At 38.8% G+C, this 21007-nt stretch overlaps 1 protein-coding gene across 1 annotated transcript in view; it reads left to right on the top strand.

Annotated features, from left to right (window-relative positions):
- The first annotated feature begins 3261 nt into the window (after positions 1–3261).
- RINT1 (RAD50 interactor 1) overlaps positions 3262–21007 on the top strand; it is a 32388-nt gene continuing 14642 nt past the window's right edge. The window contains exons 1-5 of the mRNA XM_043968141.1: positions 3262–3436; positions 9741–9919; positions 11678–11919; positions 16612–16785; positions 16876–17025. Coding sequence (XP_043824076.1) covers positions 9746–9919; positions 11678–11919; positions 16612–16785; positions 16876–17025 — 740 coding nt within the window. The 5' untranslated portion in view covers positions 3262–3436; positions 9741–9745. The remainder of the gene's footprint in view (positions 3437–9740; positions 9920–11677; positions 11920–16611; positions 16786–16875; positions 17026–21007) is intronic.

The raw sequence follows: 21007 nt of genomic DNA, 5'->3' as shown, positions 1-21007 counted from the left end.
AAAATGTTCTCAACATCAAAAAAAAAACAAAAACCAACTGTGGATTATGAATGCAGATTGAACCATACTGTTAAAACACTATTGTTAGGAGGAAGAGAAGTTGGAACGATGTTTTTAAAAAATTGATGTCAAAATTTGTTTTTACATATATTTTGGAAAATATAATTCTATTCAAAAAAATTTAAAAAACCACTATTGTTACATTACATTGAAGATGTAATTCCTTCATAAATTGTAGGGACAAGAGTTGGATTCTTCCACATGGCCACCTTTTTTTTTCCCCAGGGCAATGAGGGCTAAGTGACTTGCCCAGGGTCACACAGCTAGTAAGTGTCAAGTGTCTGAGGTCGGATTTGAACTCAGGTCCTCCTGAATCCAGGGCCAGTCCTCTGTCCATTGTGCCACCTAGCTGCCCCGATATCCACCCTTCTTAACAGAGAAAACAGCCATACCACGTAGAGCTTAGAAGCCCATGTGTGGCAAGTCTAGACTCAGTGCTCAGCACTGGAGAGAGACATTTTTAAAAATGTGGATACTCTCAGCATCCCATGATTTTCAAGAAACACACATTTTTCTCAAAACCACTAATAGTCAGATTTTAAATTCAATTCTGCAAACTAACTATTGACTGACTACAAACATGTGCATGGCACTCTTAGGCTCAGGTCTATTATTCTACTCATTTCAAAACAAAATAGGATTTAAGACCCTTAACTTTCTGATTTGTTGCATTATTTGCAGAGATTCTTCAGTTGATGTAATACCAAAATTATTCACAATTGAAAGAGGACAGGACAGCTAATTAAAATTAAAAGTAGTGTTTGGGGGCAGCTAGGTGGCACAATGGATAGAGCACTGGCCCTGAAGTTGGGAGGACCTGAGTTCAAATCCAACCTCAGACATTTAATACTTAGTAGCTGTGTGACCCTAGGCAAGTCACTTAACCCCAATTACCTCATCAAAAAAATAAATAAATTAGTGTTCGTTTCTAATACAGGGGGAGAAGAATGTCACAACTACAATTTTCCTAAGACTAAAATGTATGGGGATCATCACAGTTTTCCTAGGGTTATTGTTGATTCCTAGTTAATGTCACAATGAGATAGACTGCAGTATGTTTGGAGCCAAAAGGACCCAAATTTCAAGTTCTGGCTATATGTCACTGAACCTGTATAATCTAAGGCAAGTAGCTATTTAACTTTCCCAGCCTTATTTTTCTCATCTAAAATAAAGGGGTTGGACTATATGATCTTGCAGGTCCTTTAAAACTCGAAATCTATGAAAATTGAGGGAAATGGGGAGAAGCAATTGCTAGATATAGTTGGGGGTGGACTATTTTCATGCCTCTTCACTTAATTTTTAAAAAAGTATTATATTATCAAATATATAGTTGTTAGGTGTCAGTGATTGAGATCTGAATAAATGATAGATGAAGATGACTGGGGGAAGGAGGAAAATTAAGTCAAAATTTTAAATGAACATTTTAGAAAATAAATCCCAGCACCTGAATAAATTCCTGCTCATTCATCTCCTGCCTTGTGTTCACTTTTTTTTTTAACAAAGCAGTTAAAGATCCTAACTAGAAAGTAATTAAAAAATACTTTTTTTAGTCTTTATTTGATAACAGGGGTCCTGAATTCTAATAATATCAAATTATGTTTCTATCACTGCAAGTCAGTTAAACTCTTGTGTAACTTCTGTTCCTAGTTAATCTTTTTATTTTATTTATTTATTTATCTATTGTTCCTAGTTAATCTTAAGCCCATCTTCCTTGCTGAAGAGTACCTGAGAGAATCATTATAGGCACAATTAGACAACAGAGAATTTGGGAATGATGGCATAAGAAATTGTGTTTGCCTTAGCACCCTTAAAGTCTTAGATATAATACTTCTTCAGAGAAGTGTGGGAAGAACTGGGAATACTTATTCAGTTGTTATAATCAAGGATGAAAGGAGGTGGAGGTAGAGTCATGGAATCATAGATCACTAAAATTGGACCTTGGAATTCAACCTCTTCATTGAATAAATAAGGAAACTAAGACTCGGAGCCATCTGGGGAGACCTGGTTCAGTGGAAAGACCAATGGACTTAAGAGTCAGTAGACCTGTGTTCAAATTCTGATTTAGTCATGACTGTTTGACTCTGGGCAAATCTCTTAACCTCTCTGGGCCTCAGTTACCTTGTCTGTAAAATGAGTTTGGACTCCTTCCAGCTCTAAATCTGTGATCTTAGTGAATTGATCAGAAGTGATGAGTTTGTGTTGGGCAATCCTCTCTCTTTAGTAACTAACAGCCCACATTTTTGGTACCCACAACTCGAATAAGGGCCAGTCAGCTTGCCTCCTTTGAGCAAAGCTAAAGGACATAGAAGCAAATGTATGGACTTGTTATTCCAAATGTCATGACATTACCATGGAGAAGTTCAAGTGCATATTTTTGCCTTCAGTGCAAAATTTGGTTGGTAGTACTGTTGGCATTTTCCCTTTTTTAAAAAAATATCATATTTCATCATATTTCAACCTTACAAAACTCTGATGGTGTGATTGCACTCTTAGATACTACTGTTTAGATCTACAAAATAAAAGGTGGAGGATTTTAAGTGCATAAAGCAGCACACTTTGCTACTACAGCTTTTCTCAACCATCATCTGCAAGATTTGTGATCCATTGTTAATAATAATAGCTAGCACTTTATATAGCACCTTAAAATTTGCAAAGCGCTTTCCATATGTTATCTCACTGGATCCTCACCACAGCCCTGTGAGGTAGGTGCTACAATTGTCTCTGTTTTACATATGAGGAAACTGAGGCTGAGAGAGGTACAATGACTTGCCCAGCAGAGTTCAAATTCAGGTCAGTCTGACTCTAGGTCCAGTGCTCTCTACCCATTACATCACCTCTATTTGAGTTCATACAGTATGTGGACTTATGATTAGTAAATAGAAAGGTTATATATGCTATATAAAGGTTAGTTATTATCGTTTACTACCACCACTACTATTACTGATGCTGTTACTACTACTACTGCTACCACCCCCACCCCCACTTCCCCCCGACCCAGATTCCCAGGGAGCTTAAACCTCCAGGACCAGGATCACTTTAGACTCCCTTAAACAAGACTGCGAGCTAGGCTCCGGCCACCGCATAAGAACTGCAGTACGGCCTCCAGCCAGGCAGTGACGCTGCAGGCTCGTTTTCAGGGCCAGGTAAAGTGAGGACTATGCCCCTCTGGGAACGAGGGGAAGAAGTCAGCGAGTCCCGGAAAGGAAGTGGCGTTGGCAGCCACCTCGGCAGCCTCGGGGTGAAACGCCTGTCACTGTCTCTGCCAGTCCACCCCCAGAGGGGCTCCCTCCGTGCATCGCGCGGGCTGCTCCCTGCAGGCGGGCTGCGGATGGAGCCGAGAAGACGGAGAGCAGGAGGCGGCCGGAGCTGAGCTGAGGTCAGGGGAGAGCACGGGAGGACAGACAGCCTCCTAGGGCCCGGGACGAGGGATGGGACCTTTGCCCCCCAAATAAAGGAAAGAAGCCCAAGAGAGCAGCGCACGCGGGGTACACTATGGGCTGAGGGGTGCGGAGTCCTGGGGCGAGTCACTTACCGTCCCATAACTTCAGTTTTCCAGTCTGCAAAGTCAAGGGGGAGGGAGGTGTTTCTTGGGGTCCACGTAGCTCATACGTGGATGGATTTCTAGGGAGGTCCATGAATTCTGGTGAAACCTACCACTTTAACTGAATTCTTTAAAATAGTAATAACTATTGTTGATGACTTAAACCTGTAATAGCTTCTCTATAGGATTGGTTTCCCTTGTAATCCTATGCATTTTATTTTATGCATGTACAAACATAACGAAGAGTCCGTAAGCTTGGCCCTACTACCATATGGGTCCAGTCAAGCGTTTACAAATGTTCGCTCACCATGTGCTAGGCGCTGTGCGAAAGTCAGGGGTGCAAAAAAAAGACACCAAAAAAGTCTGCTCAGTCAAATGGGGTGTGTGTGTGTGGGTGGGGAGAGACAGCATGCAAACGACTTTGTATAAACAAGATTAATTTTTTTTTTTTGGTGAGGCAATGAAGGTTAAGTGACTTGCCCACGGTCACACAGCTAGTAAGTGTCTGAGGTCAGATTTGAACTCAGGTCCTTCGAATCCAGGGACGGTGCTCTATCCACTGCGCAACCTAGCTGCAACAGGACAGAATAAATTGGAGATAAATTAACAGATCAATAAATAATTCTTTTTTTGTTTGTTTGTTGGTTTTGTTTTTTTTTTGCAGGGCAATGAGGGTTAAGTGACTTGCCCAGGGTTTCACAGCTAGTTAAGTATCAAGTGTCTGAGGCCGGATTTGAACTCAGGTCCTCCTGAATCCAAGGCCAGTGCTTTATCCACTGTGCCACCTAGCTGCCCCCAATAAATAATTCTTAATGGAAGAAAGGTACCAAGATTAAGGAGAATTGGGAAAGGCTTCTTGCAGCAAGTGGCACTTCCAGGAGGCTGTGAGAAGGGAGAGAGTTCCGTGCATGGGCGGGGAGAACCAGTGAAAATGCTAGGAGCTGGGAGAAGGAATTTCGGGTATAAGGAAGAGCAAGAAAGGCAAGTGTGTCAGTGGTGGTAGAGTATAAGTGGAAGGGTAGTAGGTAGGGGAACACTGGAAAGGTGGGAGGGAGCCAAGTTTAACTGATAGTTTTATATGTAGTCTTGGATGTCATAGGGAACCCCTTGAGTTAATTGAAGGTGGGAAAGAGGAGGTTGCCAAATGCTTAAGGAAGATCAGTTTGATAGTTGAGTGGAGGGTGGACTGAAGTGGAGAGAGACTAGGCAGGAGACCAATGAGAAGACTATTGCAATAGTTAAGGCTTGACGTTCATTTCATAAAAAATGTGTCAATGATCTCCAACATTACTCACCCAGTCTGGTGATGATCCTTTTACCTGCCCCTTTCCCATTTACCTTTCTTTCTTTCTTTTTTTTTCCGGGGCAATGAGGGTTAAGTGACTTGCTCAGAGTCACACAGCTAATGTCAAGTGTCTGAGGCCAGATTTGAACTCAGGTCCTCCTGAATCCAGGGCCAGTATTTTATCCACTGCACCACCTAGCTGCCGCCTAGCTGCCCCCTATCATTTACCTTTCAAAATTAGCAAGAAAGATTTGTTCTGCAAACAACATGAAGTATTGTATTCTGGTTCTTAGAGCTGACCAAGAAAGGGTTGTTTGAGTTAGCTAGATGGCACAGTGAAGCCTGGACCCGGGGTCACAAAGGCCCTAGTTCATATTTAGCCTTTCTAAATTAAAAATAAAAAAAAACTTTTTTAGTTCATATTTACACTTTCTAGTTGTGTGACCCTGGGCAAGTCACTTAACCTGTTTGCCTCAGTTTTCCTCATTTGTAAAATGAGGATAATAATAGCACCTACTTCCCAGGGTTGTTGTCTAGTCAAATGAGATAACAATTGTAAAGCACTTAGCACAGTTCTTTGGCACGTTGTGGCATATTATGTTTTTATTTTTTATAATTATAAACACTTCCAGTTTAAGTGCCAGGTTCATTAAAATGTGTTTCTTCCTGTATTGGAAAGGTCAGCCTCCTAGTTAGAAGATGTGTGAAGTCAGGAAACCTCTTAAACATAGTTGAGGGATCAGTTAAATGTAATCATTTGTTTCACAACTGGCAAGCTAAATTCAGCCTCCCTCTCTGAAGGAGAGTCAGTCTGACATTATTAATACTGTGCTGTTCTAAGACTTCTTTGGGAGACGTGGAGTTTGGTCTTCCCTTTTTCTTGGCAGGCCCAGGGAGGTGAACATTAGATTTCTCCAGTCCCTTCATTTTACAAATGAAGAACCAAGTCTCATAGTGGTTAAGTGATTTGACAAAGGTCACACAAGTATAAATAGTAGAGATGCACTTGTAACTCAAATATTCTGGTTTCTACTTCAGTACTCTTTAGGGCCCTCTATCAAATATAAACTAATTCCAGTATTTGTTTAAACAAAAATAAAAAGCTATTATTAAGTATATTGCTGAAAAAAAAAACTAATCTCAACTGGGCCCTCATTGTCCCAAAGCAATTGTTTTATTTTTTCCTAATTGACTCTCTTTTGTATTTTCTGTAGTGCTTGTTCCAAACCTTCTCATTTCTCCTCAAGCCTCCCATACCAAGCTGTCCTTCTTCTCTCTCGGCAAAAGACGTTACCTCATACTTTACAGAGAGAATAAGAGTCCATTTTCAGCGATCTCCCCAGCTCTCCATCTCAAGACCAGTAGCTATCATCCTCCATTGTCTCTTCCTTTATTCTAGTCTCCAATGAAAGGGAGAGAAAAGAAAAAGCATTTTTTTTTGGTTTTTGGTTTGTTTTTCTTTTTTGGGGCAATGAGGGTTAAGTGACTTGCCCAGGGTCACACAGCTAGTAAGTGTCAAGTGTCTGAGGCCAGATTTGAACCCAGGTCCTCCTGAATCCAGAGCTGGTGCTTTATCCACTGTGCCACCTAGCTGCCCCAACAAAAAACATTTATATAGAGCCTACTATGTGCCAGGCACTGTGCTAAATGCTTTTTTTTTGTTGTTGTTTGTTTGTTTGTTTTTTTGGTTTTTTAGTGAGGCAATTGGGGTTAAGTGACTTGTCCAGGGTCACACAGCTAGTAAGTGTTAAGTGTCTGAGGCCGGTTTTGAACTCAGGTACTCCTGACTCCAGGGCCGGTGCTCTATCCACTGCGCCACCTAGCTGCCCCTGTGCTAAATGCTTTTTAAAAAAAAATACAGATACAGTTTATCTGTCCTACATCTTGACTTTCCCCATCATGGTTTCCATGTAAATGGAAATTTTGGGGGAGTTTTACAGAAGGCACAAATGACATAGAAACAGCTTAGAAACTGAGAAATGCATAAAATATATGCATAGTATTGTGTAACATCAACATTTTTATCTTTTTTGGGGGGGGAGGCAATTGGGGTTAAGCCACCTAGCTGCCCCCATTTTTTATCTTTTAATACCATAATAATTCAGACTTCTCTGGTACGAAGGAAGGGTCAAAAAATTTTCTTTGGATTTTCCAGATCGAAGGGATGCCTCACCTTTTTTTTTTTTTTTTTTTTGGTGAGGCAATTGGGGTCAAGTGACTTGCCCAGGGTCACACAGCTAATAAGTGTTAGGTGTCTGAGGCTGGATTTGAACTCAGGCCCTCCTGACTCCAGGGCCGGTGCTCTATCCACTGCGCCACCTAGCTGCCCCGATGCCTCACCTTTAACCCCCTCAATGTGGAAGGGATAACTATCTAATTTGTTCCTCATAGGTCATCCTCTTTATTATCCTCATTTTACAGTTGAGGAAACTGAAGCAAGCAGAGTTTAAAGGACTTGCCCAGGGTCACATAGGTAGGCCCAGGGTCACATAGGTAGGGAGTGTCCAGAGTCAGATTTTGAACTTCCTGACTTTGGGCCCAGTGCTTTGTTCACTAGGCTACCTAGCTACTGCATGACAAGGAGATAGCCCTTCTCCTCAACAAGGTCAGCCTCTTTACTGCTACCCTTTTTTTTGTTTGTTTGTTTGTTTGTTTTTTAGTGAGGCAATTGGGGTTAAGTGACTTGTCCAGGGTCACACAGCTAATAAGTGTCTGAGGCCGGTTTTGAACTCAGGTACTCCTGACTCCAGGGCCGGTTCTCTATCCTCTGCGCCACCTAGCTGCCCCTACTGCTACCCTTGATTCTACTCTTTTCTGTCTCTTCTGGTAGTTTGCCTCTGCAATCCAGTTACCTCTCTTTCAATTTCTCCTTATCTTCTGCCTCTTTCCATACCGCTTAAAACACACATCCTTAAAAACCCTTTACTTGCCCATACTATTCCCTCAAGATACTGTCTTTTATCTTTTTTTCCTTTGAGGCACCAAACTAGAAAAAGCCTCTGATTCCTCTTCTCTCGGCTCCTTTGTAGTGAGCCTTCTGACCTCATAATGTAACTGAACCGACTCCCTCCCTCTTAGTTGCCACATTCAGTGTCTTGTTCTCAGTCCTCATCCAGTTTGACCTCTCTTCGAAATTTGATACTGTTAACCACTTCATCTTCCTGCCTGGATACTCTCTCCTCTTTTGGTTTATGTGACCCTCTCTTGCATTTCCTTCTACCATCTGGCCACTCCTTAGTTTCTTACATTGAATCTTCATCTGTGGCCCCACCCTCAACCCCCAGGCTCTGTCCTGGGCCACCCTCTCTTCTTTCTTTATATCCTTTTGCTGAGGAATTGATTGTTGCCGGGTAGACTTTCCTGCTGGATATCCTAAAGGCATCTCAAACTCAACAACATGCCCCAAACAGAACTTAATGAGCTGACACAAATCCCCCCCCAATGCCAAACTTTCTACACTTTGTAACTTTGATATTTGTGTCAAGGGCACTACCATCCTTCCAGGCATCCGGGTTCATATCATCACCCTCCTCACTTTCCATCCCATCAGTTGCCAAGTCTCGTTGTTTCTTTCTTTCTTCATAACAGTTCTCATATCTGTCCAATTCTTTCCACACATATGACTTCTACCCTGATTTGAGGACTAATCATCTCCTGCTTGAACTATTGCAGTAGCTTCCTAATTGGTCTCCCAGCCTCCATTCTTTCCTCAGCATTCCATCTTCCATAGATCTTGCCAGAATGATATATTCCCTAAAGCATGGGTCTGACCATGGCCTTCCACTATTCAAGAAACTCTCATCATTTCTTCCTTATTGCTTCCATTTTGCATTTGAAACTATATATAATCTGACCCTAGACTCTTTTTCCTAGCTTGTTTCACAATCCTCTCCTCTTGTACATGGCCTTCCTGCAAAGAAAACATTCCATTGGTCTTTGTGCCTTTGTGTATACTGTCCTGGATGCCTGTATTACTTCCCCTTTACCTCCCTCATCAGGGATTATCAGATCATAGATTAAGAGTCTGAAGGATCCTTAGAGGTCAAGGCTGATCCCTTTATTTTCCAGATGAAGAAACTGAGGCACAGAGAAATTAAATGACTTGTCCAAGGTCTAACAGCTAGTAAGTCTCAGAGACAGAATTTGAGCTCTGGTATTCCTGACTCTTAAATTCTGTTCTTTTTCTTTTTTTGGGGGGGGGACAGGTGAGGCAGTTGGGGTTAAGTGACTTGCCCAAGGTCACACAGCTAGTAAGTGTCAAGTGTCTGAGGCTGGATTTGAACTCAGGTCCTCCTGATTCCAGGGCCAGTGCTCTATCCACTGTGCCACTTAGCTGCCCCTTAAATTCTGTTCTTTATCTTCTCTACCATTTATTTAGCTGCCCTTGTTTCTTTTCAAAGCTCAATTTAAGTGCCACTGAATACATGAAACCTTTTCTAATCTGGCTGCTGATGCTCCCTACCACTGCAAATTACTTTGTATGTATGTTTTGAAATATTATATATAAAATAATATATGGTTATGTTATATGTTGTTATATATTAATATGTCAACAAATATGGTAATGTTACTTGACATTCTATGGAGTATACACATACTTTACACACACAGAGAGAATTTACTTATCATTGTACATATTGATTTCCCCTTAGTAACTGCAAATACTTTAAAGGTAAAGTCTGTTTTTTTCCTTTGTATCCTCAGAACCAAGCACATTATAGCAGCTTAATAAATGCTTGTGGATTGACTCCAGTGTGCCCTCTTGTGTATGTTCTGTAGTATACAATTGCTGTCTGTAGTATACAATTGAGTAAATATTGTAACTTTTTGCTTTATAACTAAAAAAAAATTTAGGTGACATGAGAATGGCAGCTCTTGTCAGAAAAGAACAAACCAGCCAAGATACCTGCGACATCCCTTCCTATGTGTCTGAATTTGTAGAAAAGGAAGTTGGAAATGATCTTAAATCTTTAAAGAAACTTGGAAAACTCATAGAACAGTTGACAGAAAATAAAGCACAATTAGAAGAACAGGTAAGTATTAAACTATATTTTTGTTGAAATATAGATTTGATGAGTACATTTCAAGTTTGTATAGAATGAGTAACTGTAGATAAAGATAAAAAAACATTCGTGGCATTTTGACTGGGATCTGTAGAGTTAGGTAATGGTTGTATAACTCTTAAATTTATTAAGGATCTACCATCTATTAAGTATTCTGCAAAATAAATAAAAGACAAAGTTCCTACTTGAATGATATTACATCATTGGGAAAATGATGTTGGTAATGTTAATTGACATTTTGTGGAGCTTTTATTATAATTATTTTAAAATGCTTTTACACTTCATTGTATTAAATATTGTCTCTTTTACAAAAATTACATTTTTCTTTTATTACTACCAGATTGGTTAAAAATAAATTCTGGGGAGGCAGCTAGGTGGCACAGTGGATAAAGCACAGGCCCTGGATTCAGGAGGACCTGAGTTCAAATCCGGCCTCAGACGCTTGGCACTTACTAGCTGTGTGACCCTGGGCAAGTCACTTAACCCTCATTGCCCCACCAAAAAAAAAATAAATAAATAAATTCTGTGTCCATATTCTTCTATCTCTGAACAATGCATATTCTTTCTAAAGTGTTATTGCTTTAAAAAATACATGTGTGTGTGTGTGTGTGTGTGTGTGTGTGTGTGTATATGGTTTTTTTGGGGGGGGGCAGGGCATGAAGGTTAAGTGACTTGCCCAGGGTCACACAGCTAGTAAGTGTCAAGTGTCTGAGGTCAGGTTTGAACTCAGGTCTTCTTGAATCCAGGGCTGGTGCTTTATCCACTGTGTCACCTAGCTGCCCCATTAAAATATATTTTAACATATGCTATGGGTAAAATAGAAGCATGACTATCATTCTTAATCTCTCTATTTCCATAATATGGCAATCTGTAGTAAAGCTTTAAAAAGTTAATTGCTATTCCAACTTGGCTTCAAGTCCTGGTTCTTCTGCTTCTTACCTGTATGACCTTGGGAAAATCACTGGGCTCAATTTCTCATCTACAACATGATGGAGTTAGACTAAAGTATTGATAAGATTCTTACCAGCTCTAAATCCATAATTCTAAAAAATAACTTGTGGTACCATTCTAAGTAGAGGAAGAGCTTTTTTTTTGTTTTGTTATGTCTTATTGTTTACAACTACTTTACAGCTAGGGATGACAAAGCCAATATAATGCCCTTTCTTTTCTGCTTTCTGTCTCGTTGGAATCGGGACAGTGAGATTTGAAGAACTGCAGTGATATGCAGCAATACCTTTTTACTTATTTCTCTCTGGTCCTCTTTTATTCTTACATTTTACATATAGAAAAGCTATACCCCAGAGTGGGCGATGTTACTAGTTCTGTGTCACAGAGAGATTTTAGTTGGGTCTTACAATCCCTGATTGTTTAGTTGTTTCAAGGCCTTCTCTGGAACCCCAAACTCCCTGTCTTTTCTGTTTTTGAACAGCCACAGTTAAAGTGAACTGCTCTTAAGTGCCTCATAGGTTATTGAGGGTTCGAACATTAATATGATAAGAGTTTTTAGATATAATAAACATCTAAGTAAAATTTTGAAATTAGGAGTTTGGTGTACATGGGTTGTTATTTTTCTGTTTTTTAATTCTTTATCATGTTACAATAATGGAAAGTTTTATTATTTTCTGTATGTAATAAAGAACTTAAAATATTTTTGATGTAAAAAATAAGATTGCAGATATTTTGGCATTAATCTCTCTTTTTGTAAATTTTTTTTTTGGGTATGATCAGGTACTTACAATTTCATCAGAAGTCCCTAAAAGAATTCAGAATGCCTTAAAAAATGCCGAAGATTCAAAAAAATTTCTTAGTCAGCTTCTAGAAAAAGAAACTCTTCTCTTTAGTTCAATCAACAGCCATTTGTTGACAGCACAGCCATGGATGGATGATCTTGGAGTATCAATTAGCCAAATAGAAGAGATTGAGCGGCATCTCGCCTACCTAAAATGGATTTCACAAATAGAGGAGCTAAGGTAAAAAATGCTTCATTCATTATACTCTTAATTATCATTTTCCTGGAGGCTTCTAGCTTTAACAGGGCATTGGCAACATTAAACAATTGGGTTAATTAGAGATTATAAAAACTTAATTCTATCACTTGTTATAAAAATAGTATAATAGTAATTTTTTCATGCATTGTGAATGAATGCAAACTTTTTAGGGAGCTTTATTTCCATTTGAAAGGAAATTAGATTTAAATACTTACAAAGTATCTAATGTGGAGCATTTTCCTTCAAAAGGCATTTATTATTAAGGGCCTACAATAGAATATGCCAAGTGATGCAAAGGCAAAAAATGGAATAGCCCTTCCCTTCAAAGTGCTTATATTCTTTTTTCTTTCTTTCTTTCTTTTTCTTTTTCTTTTTTTTTAAAGTGAGGCAATTGGGGTTAAGTGACTTGCCCAGGGTCACACAGCTAGTAAGTGTTAAATATCTGAGGCCAAATTTGAACGCAGGTACTCCTGACTCCAGGGCTGGTGCTCCATCCACTGCGCCACCTAGCTGCCCCCTTCCTTTATTTAAAGTTTTGAGTTCCAAATTCTATCCCTCTCCTCCTCCCTCCCCAAGGTTGCAAGCGATCAGTATAGGTTGTACATGTGCAAATATGTAAAACATTACCACATTAGTCATTTTACATAAAAAGACTTAAGTAAAAAAAAAAAGAGAAGCACAAAATAGTGTGCTTCAGTCTGTGTTCAATATCAGTTCTTTCTCTGGAGATGGATAGTATGCTTCATCATCAGTCCTTTGAGATTGTCTTATATCATTGTATTGCTGAGAGTAGTTAAATCATTAACAATTGCTCATAAAACTATAATGCTGTCACCGTGCACAATGTTCTCCTGGTTCTGCTCACTTCCCTATACATCAGTTCATATGAGTGTTTCCAGGTTTTTCTGAAATCATCCTGCTTGTCATTTCTTATAGCACAATAATATTCCATTACAATCATATACCACAACTTGTTCAGACATTCCTTTGATTTCCAATTCTTAGCCACCATAAAGAGTTGCTATAAATATTTTTTGTACAATTTTTTTTCCTTTTCTCTTTTTCACAGTTACTATTGTTAACTGTTTCCCTCCATCCTATCCCTTTCCCATGATATTTACTCTATTATCTATCTTCTTTCACCCTATGCCTCCTCAAAAGGGATTTGCTTCTGACTGCTCCCTCCCGCAATCTGCACCCCCTTCTTTTACTCCTCCCTCCTTATCTCCTTCCCCTCCTACTTTTCTACAGGGTTAGATAGATTACTCCAACCAATTGAGTGTGTGTGTTATTCCCTCCTTGAGCCAACACTGATGAGATTAAGGTCTTTGAGCCAATTCTGATGAGTGTAAGGCTCATTCACTGCCCATCTTAGATAGATTACTCCATCTAGGGGCAGCTAGGTGACACAGTGGATAAAGCATACATCCTGGATTCAGGACGACCTGAGTTCAAATTCGGCTTCAGACACTTGACACTTACTAGCTGTGTGACCCTGGGCAAGTCACTTAACCCTCATTGCCCCACAAAAAAGAAAAAGAAAGAAAAAGACTACTCTACCCAGTTGAGTGTGTATCCCTCCTTGAGCCAATTCTGATGAGATTAAGCTCTTTGAGCCTATTCTGATGAGTGTAAGGTTCATTCACTGCCCTATTCCTCCTTCATCTCTCTGCCTACTCCATAATCCCTTTCCTGTTTCTTTCATGTGGGATTTCACCCTATTCTACCTCTCCCCAAAGTGCTTACATTCTAATGATGGAAACAATATGCACTCATCTAGATAGACATGTTTCTCAAAAAAAGGGAAGTTATTTTACATAGTATCAATCAACAGGCATATATTGAAGCACCTATAATGTGCCCAGCCCTATGTTATTCCCTGGGTATATAAGTACATAGAATGAAACAGTCCCTTTTCACAAGGAGTTAATGTTCTAAAAGCAGACACAGCAAGTACAAATATAAGTACGCAGCACAAATGTAAAGTGAATAAATACGAAAACATATATGGTAGTTGAATATAGGATTGATTTAGAGAGCGCACAAGCATTTGGGTGAATCAAAGTCTTTATTCAGAAGATATTATTCGAGCTCTGTCTTAGAGGAAGTGAGGGCCTCTATGAGGCAGGAGTAAGGAAGGAGTTCATTCCAGGCCTGTGGGATGGTTAGCAGTACAAAGGATTGGAGATTGGGGCAGCTAGGTGGCGCAGTGGATAGAGCACTGGCCCTGGAGTCAGGAGTACCTGGGTTCAAATCCGGCCTCAGACACTTAACACACACTTACTAGCTGTGTGACCCTGGGCAAGTCACTTAACCCCAATTGCCTCACTAAAAAAAAAAAAAAGAAAAAGAAAAAAAAAAGGATTGGAGATAGTAGAAGTCAGTTTGGCTGGATTGTAGAGTGTGGGGAGTAATGTATAACCATATTTGCTTTGTAGTTTCAAGAATAAAATATTTTTCTATGAATATATATATATATAGTAAGTCACGGATAGAGCTAGTAGTAAGCCAGTGGTAGATTGTAGGGTTCCAAAACATCTCATTGCTATTGTTTAAGTTATTTAAACTGAGCTTATCTGAGATTTAAAATATTTTACCCATTTTGCCACATATTTCTGTTCTAGAAGGACAGAAATAAGGTTCTGATGAAAGTTTTACAAGAAATGGCTCAATTAAAATCCTATATCTAGTATTTGCAGTAATACTTGAAAGAAAAATGTGTTATTCTAATGAAAGATTGTGACCTCTTGTTAGTTAACTGAAAAATCAAAGTGACAAGAAATGGACCCTGGACTTGTAAAAAATAAACGTTTTATTGATGTTACAGACAGTCCAGATCATCTCCATTCCCTAAAAGCTTTCTTGTCACAAAGTAAAATCATTAAGCAAAACTAACAATACAGTGACTTCATCTGAAAGTGTATGTAACATTTGTAGCACCTCATTACTATTTTTTAAAATGTTCTTTTTTATTTCTCTCCTACCTCTTATGAAAAGAAAAGAAAAGAAAAATTCCTCATAACAAAGATGCATAATCAAGTAGAACAACATTCACTCATTGGCTGTATACAAAATATCCTTGTCTCCTGCACCCTAAATCTGTCACCTCCCTGTCAGGAAGTGGATCATATATTTCATTACTGATACTCTAGAATCATGAATGGGCCTTTTATTGATCACAGTTCTTAAAGCTTTCAAAGTTGTTTGCCTTTCCAGTGTTGTTATTGATAAATTGTTCTGGTTCTGCCCAGGTCATTGTTCATCAGTTTATAAAAGTCTTCAAAATTGGGTTATAAAATTGATTAATAGTATAAAGTGTTCTTCTGGTTTTGCTTATTTTATTCCGCATCAGTTCATTTAAGTCATAAATAACTTTCCACGTATAGGACCTTTTCCCATTTTTTTGCTGTCTTTTGGGTATAGGCCTAGGTCAAAGAGCACACACTATTTAGTAACTTTTTGTATATAATTCTTGTGATTCCCAGAAGTTGAGACTTTATAGTATGAAATGGCTTCTAAATATTACATTCTTTTTAAGTAAATGAGAATGGATTTATTTTAGTATTTGAGAATTTAAATTCAATAATGGATGGTATTGAATTTGAGATTATGGTTTTATCTCTGTTAGATCCTCTTCTTTCCCACTATTTTTCATTATTTCCCTTGAAATTTGTGACCCTTTTTGCCACATATGGATTTTGTTATCATTTTTTCTAGTTCTGTAAAATAATCCTTTGATAGTTTATTGGAACGACAGTGAATCAGTAAATTACTTTAGGTAGTATTGTAATTTCTATTACATTGGCTGGTCTTACCCAAGGGAAATTAATGTTTCGGCACTTAGGGGACTATGCTGCAGCTCCCTGGAAGCCTCACTTAACTGGAATAATAATAACACCAATAACAATTATGCTGTACGATTATAGAGTTAGAGTTGATAAGAACCTCAAAGGTAATCTAGTTTGACGTCCTCATTTTACAGATGAGGAAAGGGAGTCCCAGAGAGGTTGTGACTTGCCCAAGTTCACACAATGAAATAGTGTGTAAGTAGTAGAACCAGGATTCAAACTTGGGTCTTCTTGACTACAAATCCTGTGCTGCTTCCACTCTACCACTAGGTGACATACAACCAGGGTCTGCCAGAAAGAGTAGGCAGAAAGTTACCTACGTGAGAAGATTGAAGGATTGCTTTGTACTGCAAAGGTGTTTAAAATTCTTCATTGCTTTGATTAACAACATTGAAGGCCTCTGCTAAAATGTAAGGAAGGGTAAAATATTAAGCTGTTAGTACTGTATCTGGAATCAATCAGATTAGTTGGCTAGTCACCTAACAGGATCCTGAAAAAATGGGACTTGGGTCAGGTACGTTTTAATGGTGGAGGAAAAGGACACTGACATAGGGCGATAGAAAAAGAGATGTAGAAGTTGAGGTTCAAGCAAGGAAGATACTCCCTAGGTGGGAGGATGGGAAGAGGGCTTTGTGCAGTGCATGGAACACAAATGAGACAAGAAGAAGGGTAAATGTTGCCTATATCATTATTTTATTTGATCCAGGTTTATATTTAGTTTTATCTAGAAGACAACAGGAGAAAAAGGTTTTCTGATTTTAAACAGTTTCCCTGATTTGTTTTTAATTGTACTACATGCAAATTGACTCTAATGTTTGCTTTACAGTGATAATATTCAACAATATCTGATGACCAATAATGTACCAGAGGCAGCTACTACTTTAGTATCCATGGCACAACTGGATATTAAGCTTCAGGAATCATCATGTTCTCATCTCCTTAGTTTTGTTAGGTCCACTGTTAAATTCTGGCATAAAATCCTCAAGGACAAGCTAACATGGTAAGTGACATACCCATGTTGAATATCATGGAGGATTTATTTAGATTTCTGTTTGAACTAAAATATATTAGTATTAATTTTCTGTTGCAGTGACTTTGAAGAGATATTAACACAGCTTCATTGGCCATTCATTGGGCCCCCTCAGCCTCAGAATGTTGGCTTAAGCAAGATAGCTGGCACTCCAGATGTATATAATAACTTGGAGACACTGTTCTGTCAACTTCTGAAACTTCAAACCTCGTATCTTTTTGGAACTAACACTTTTTTTTGCAGTCCATATGGGATTAAAGAATAAATTCTTTTTTAAATGATGTGTGTATGTATGTATGTGTGTGTGTGTGTGTGTGTGTGTGTGTGTGTGTAACTTTGGAATTATATTATTGTCATTGAAGGTAAAAGGGAGGGGCAGCTAGGTGGCGCAGTGGATAAGGCACCAGCCTTGGATTCAGGAGGACCTGAGTTCAAACCCAGCCTCAGACACTTACTAGCTGTGTTACCCTGGGCAAGTCACTTAACCCCCATTGCCCTGAAAAAAGAAAAAGAAAAAAAGAAATACTTGAAGGTAAAAGGGAGCATATGCAAGAGATGTTGAAAGGTGAAATTGATAGGCTTTAGCAACTGAATTGGCTACAAAGGGTGAGTGATAGTGTGGAGTCAAGGTGACACCTGGGTTTTAAGCCTGGAGTACCTTCTATAGTAATAGGGAAGTGTGGGAATGGAGAGGACTGGGGCGGGGTTCAGTTTTGAGCATGTTGAGGGTTTTTTTTTTAAGTGAGGCAATTGGGGTTAAGTGACTTGCCCAAAGTCAGACAGCTAGTAAGTGTTAAGTGTCTGAGGCCGGATCTGAATTCAGTTACTCCTGACTCCAGGGCCGGTGCTCCATCCACTGCACCACCTAGCTGCCCTGAGCATGTTGAATTTAAGATGTCTATAGGATATCCAGTTTGAGATGTCTCATAGGCATTTGGAGATGCAAGTAGAAGTCAGCAGGATTTGCTGGATAAGCAAGTTGAGAATCATCAGCATAGAGATAATAATTGAATCCATGGAAGCCATTGACATCCCTAAGGAGAAGAGGGGTAAGGTTAGAGCCTTATGGGACAGCCATGGCTAGCAGGTCTGACCTGGATGAAGATCCAGCAAAGGAAGCTGAGGAGTAGTGGTCAGATAGATAGGAGGAGCACCAGGAGAGAGTAGTATCTCAAAAATCTAGAGAGAAGAGAGTATCAAAAAGAAGGCTGGTAGCAATGTCAAGGCTACAGAGAGGTCAAGAGGAATGAAGATTGAGAAATGGTCATTAGAGTTGGCAGTTAAGAGATCATTGGCACCTTTGGACAGAGCAGTTTTGAGCAATTGATGACATTGGTAGCTGAACTGTGGAGAACTGAGAGTGAGAGGAAAGGAAGCGGAGGCTCCTGTTGTAGAAAATATTTAACCTTTAGCCTTATCTATAAAATCCTTATCTATAAAATGAGAATAACAATTATACCTATAATACTTATTTCATGAGTAGCGTTTGTAAGGAAAAGCACCATAACATCTAGACCTTGCCATCATCATCATCCTTATCAATATAATTATTGAAGTTTTGCGTAATCTATGAATCAATGAATGAAAAAATGAAAAAAGCATTTTACTTTGTGCAAAGCACTGGGGATACAAATAGAAAAGTAAGATAGCTGTACTCTCAAGGATCTCATATTTTAATCATGGAGAAATATGAAAGGTTTTATCTGTAAATCAGATGGAAAGGTCTTGTGGTTCTTTGGTTGCAGCAGGAAAGCAGATGTTAATGTCTCTTATTTAATGTAATTTCCTCTGGAAAAATCTTATCAGTCCTAGCTCTTCAGTGGCTATGGCAATTCCTGTGGAAACACAGCCTGGCAATTGTTCCTGCAGATTTAGCTATGCTAAAGCCATAGCCACTGAAGAGCTAGGACTTGTCACCAAAGTCCCTAGTACCATCATATGGTCCCAGATGAGAAACTGATAAGATTTTTCCAGAGGAAATTACATTAAATAAGAGACATTAACATCTGCTTTCCTGCTGCAACCAAAGAACCACAGGACCTTTCCATCTGATTTACAGAGAACCAAAGGAAAAAGAAATGCAAGAAAGAATAAACAAGGACAATAAAAAAAAAAGCAACAACCAAAGTGAAAATAGTATGCTTTAATCTGCATTCTGACTCCATAGTTCTTTTTCTGAATGGGGAGAGCATTTTCCACCATAAGTTTTTTGGCATTGTCTTGGATCGTATTGCTGAGAATAGTTGTCTATCACAGTTGATCATCACAAAATGTTGTTGATACTGTGTGCAATGTTCTCTTGGTTCTGCTCATTTCACTCAGTATCAATTCATGTAAGTCTTCCCAAATTTTTTAGAAATCTATCTGCTTATCATTTCTTACAGCATGTTCCATTACATTCATATACCACAAGTTGTTTAGCCATTCCCCAGTTGATGGACATCCCCTCAATTTCCAATTCTTTGAGATATAGATTTTTAAACTTATTCAATAACAGACCAGATGAATTCTGAACCAAGTTTAGAGACAAGAGAACAATGACTTAAGCAGTTAAAGGATAAAAGTAATTAATTGTAAATAGGATCAATAAGAAAATGAAACAGGATCAATTCTCTCTTCTCAGCTGGAAGCATTGCTCTTCCCAGAGCTTTTGGGTTCAGGGTGCTTACATGTTTCCATCTAGGTTTGCAAGGACATGGTACACCGGCCCTGGATTCAGGATGACTTGAGTTCAAATCCAGCCTCAGACACTTGATACTTACAAGCTGTGTGACCCTGGGCAAATCACTTAACCCTCATTGCCCTGCAAAAAAAAAAATAAAGAAAGGACATGGTGGTCAAGCTGGTGGTGATAGTTTGACTTGCCTGGCACAGACTGCCTCCTTCCTCTCTTATTGTGTCTTGCTTCTTCAGCTAGTCTGGTTTGCTTGCCCAGTGGGTGGCAGTTGGTGGTGATGACTAGTCCTTTCCCTGTGGAGTTGCTTCCTACAGCGATGGGTGTGAAGGCTAGACTAGAAGAAGGACTGATTGTCTTAGGGATGTGACCGTTCCCATGGCTCTTTGGTTATCTACCTTTTGGAGGCAGGTAGCAGTTGCTGCTGCCTGTGGTAAGGAAGCTGAGCTCCTTCACAATGATTATTCTCCTCAAAGATGGGTACAGGGACAAGGCTGGAAGCACATCTGGTGGTTTGGGGTGGGGGGCACTACTGTTCCCATAACTTTTAGGTTCAGAATCCTAGACTCTCAAGGTTTATGGGAAGAATGGTGGTCACTCTACTGATATAACCCCTCCATATCTCATGCTGGTGTAATTTTTAATCATCTTTTACCAAGAGGATTTACCCAGATTAATGGAAACTGTTCTCTTTTCTTTTGTATTTTCAGAATACTGGGTACTCTATAAATGTTATAATTTAATAATTTCACTTCTTTCAGTATTAATTTTTTAAATTCAATAAATGTTATATTTTTGTGTTTGTTTTTGATTATTTTAAAAATTATTTTTATTGATATTTTTCTTTATATCACCAAAATTTCCCCCAATATTTCTATCCCCTCCCAAAGAACCATTCCAAATAAAAAATAACATTCTCCCCTCCCCCAAAAAAAGGGGGAAAGGGGGAAAATTAGGAAAACTGATGAGCCTTTTAAAAAAGCCTGAAGATATGTTTAATGTACCATGCCTGTGGACCTCTTGCCTTTACAAAAGGGTAAGATAAGATGTCTTCTCATATTTTCTTTGGAGTCATTCTTGTTCTTTGTAATCTTATATAATTCATTTTTGATTGTCTTATGATTGTTTCCATTTATATTATTGTAGTAATTTTATGTATATATTTGTGAGGGTTTTTTTGTTCTTCATTTTATATCAGTTTATGGTGTATCTTTTGCTTTTCTGTATTCTTCACATTCATCATTTCTTACAACACAGTAATATTCCATTACATTTCACATCCCACAATTTGTTTAACTGTTCTGTAACCAGTAGGCATCTATTTGTTTCCAGTTCTTTTCTATCACAAAAAAGTGCTACTATAAATATTTTGGTGTATATAGGAACTTTCTTCTTATCCGTGGCCTTGTTGGGGTCATATAAGCTTAGTAGTAGTAGAATTTCTCAGTAAAAATGGTCAAAATGTACACGTTACATTCCAGTGTTCAATGTTTTTGTTTTTAAATAAACTTATAATTT

The sequence above is a fragment of the Dromiciops gliroides genome, chromosome 5 (assembly GCF_019393635.1).
Source record: "Dromiciops gliroides isolate mDroGli1 chromosome 5, mDroGli1.pri, whole genome shotgun sequence".
NCBI lineage: Eukaryota > Metazoa > Chordata > Mammalia > Microbiotheria > Microbiotheriidae > Dromiciops > Dromiciops gliroides.
This window is presented reverse-complemented; position numbering and strand designations above follow the sequence as displayed.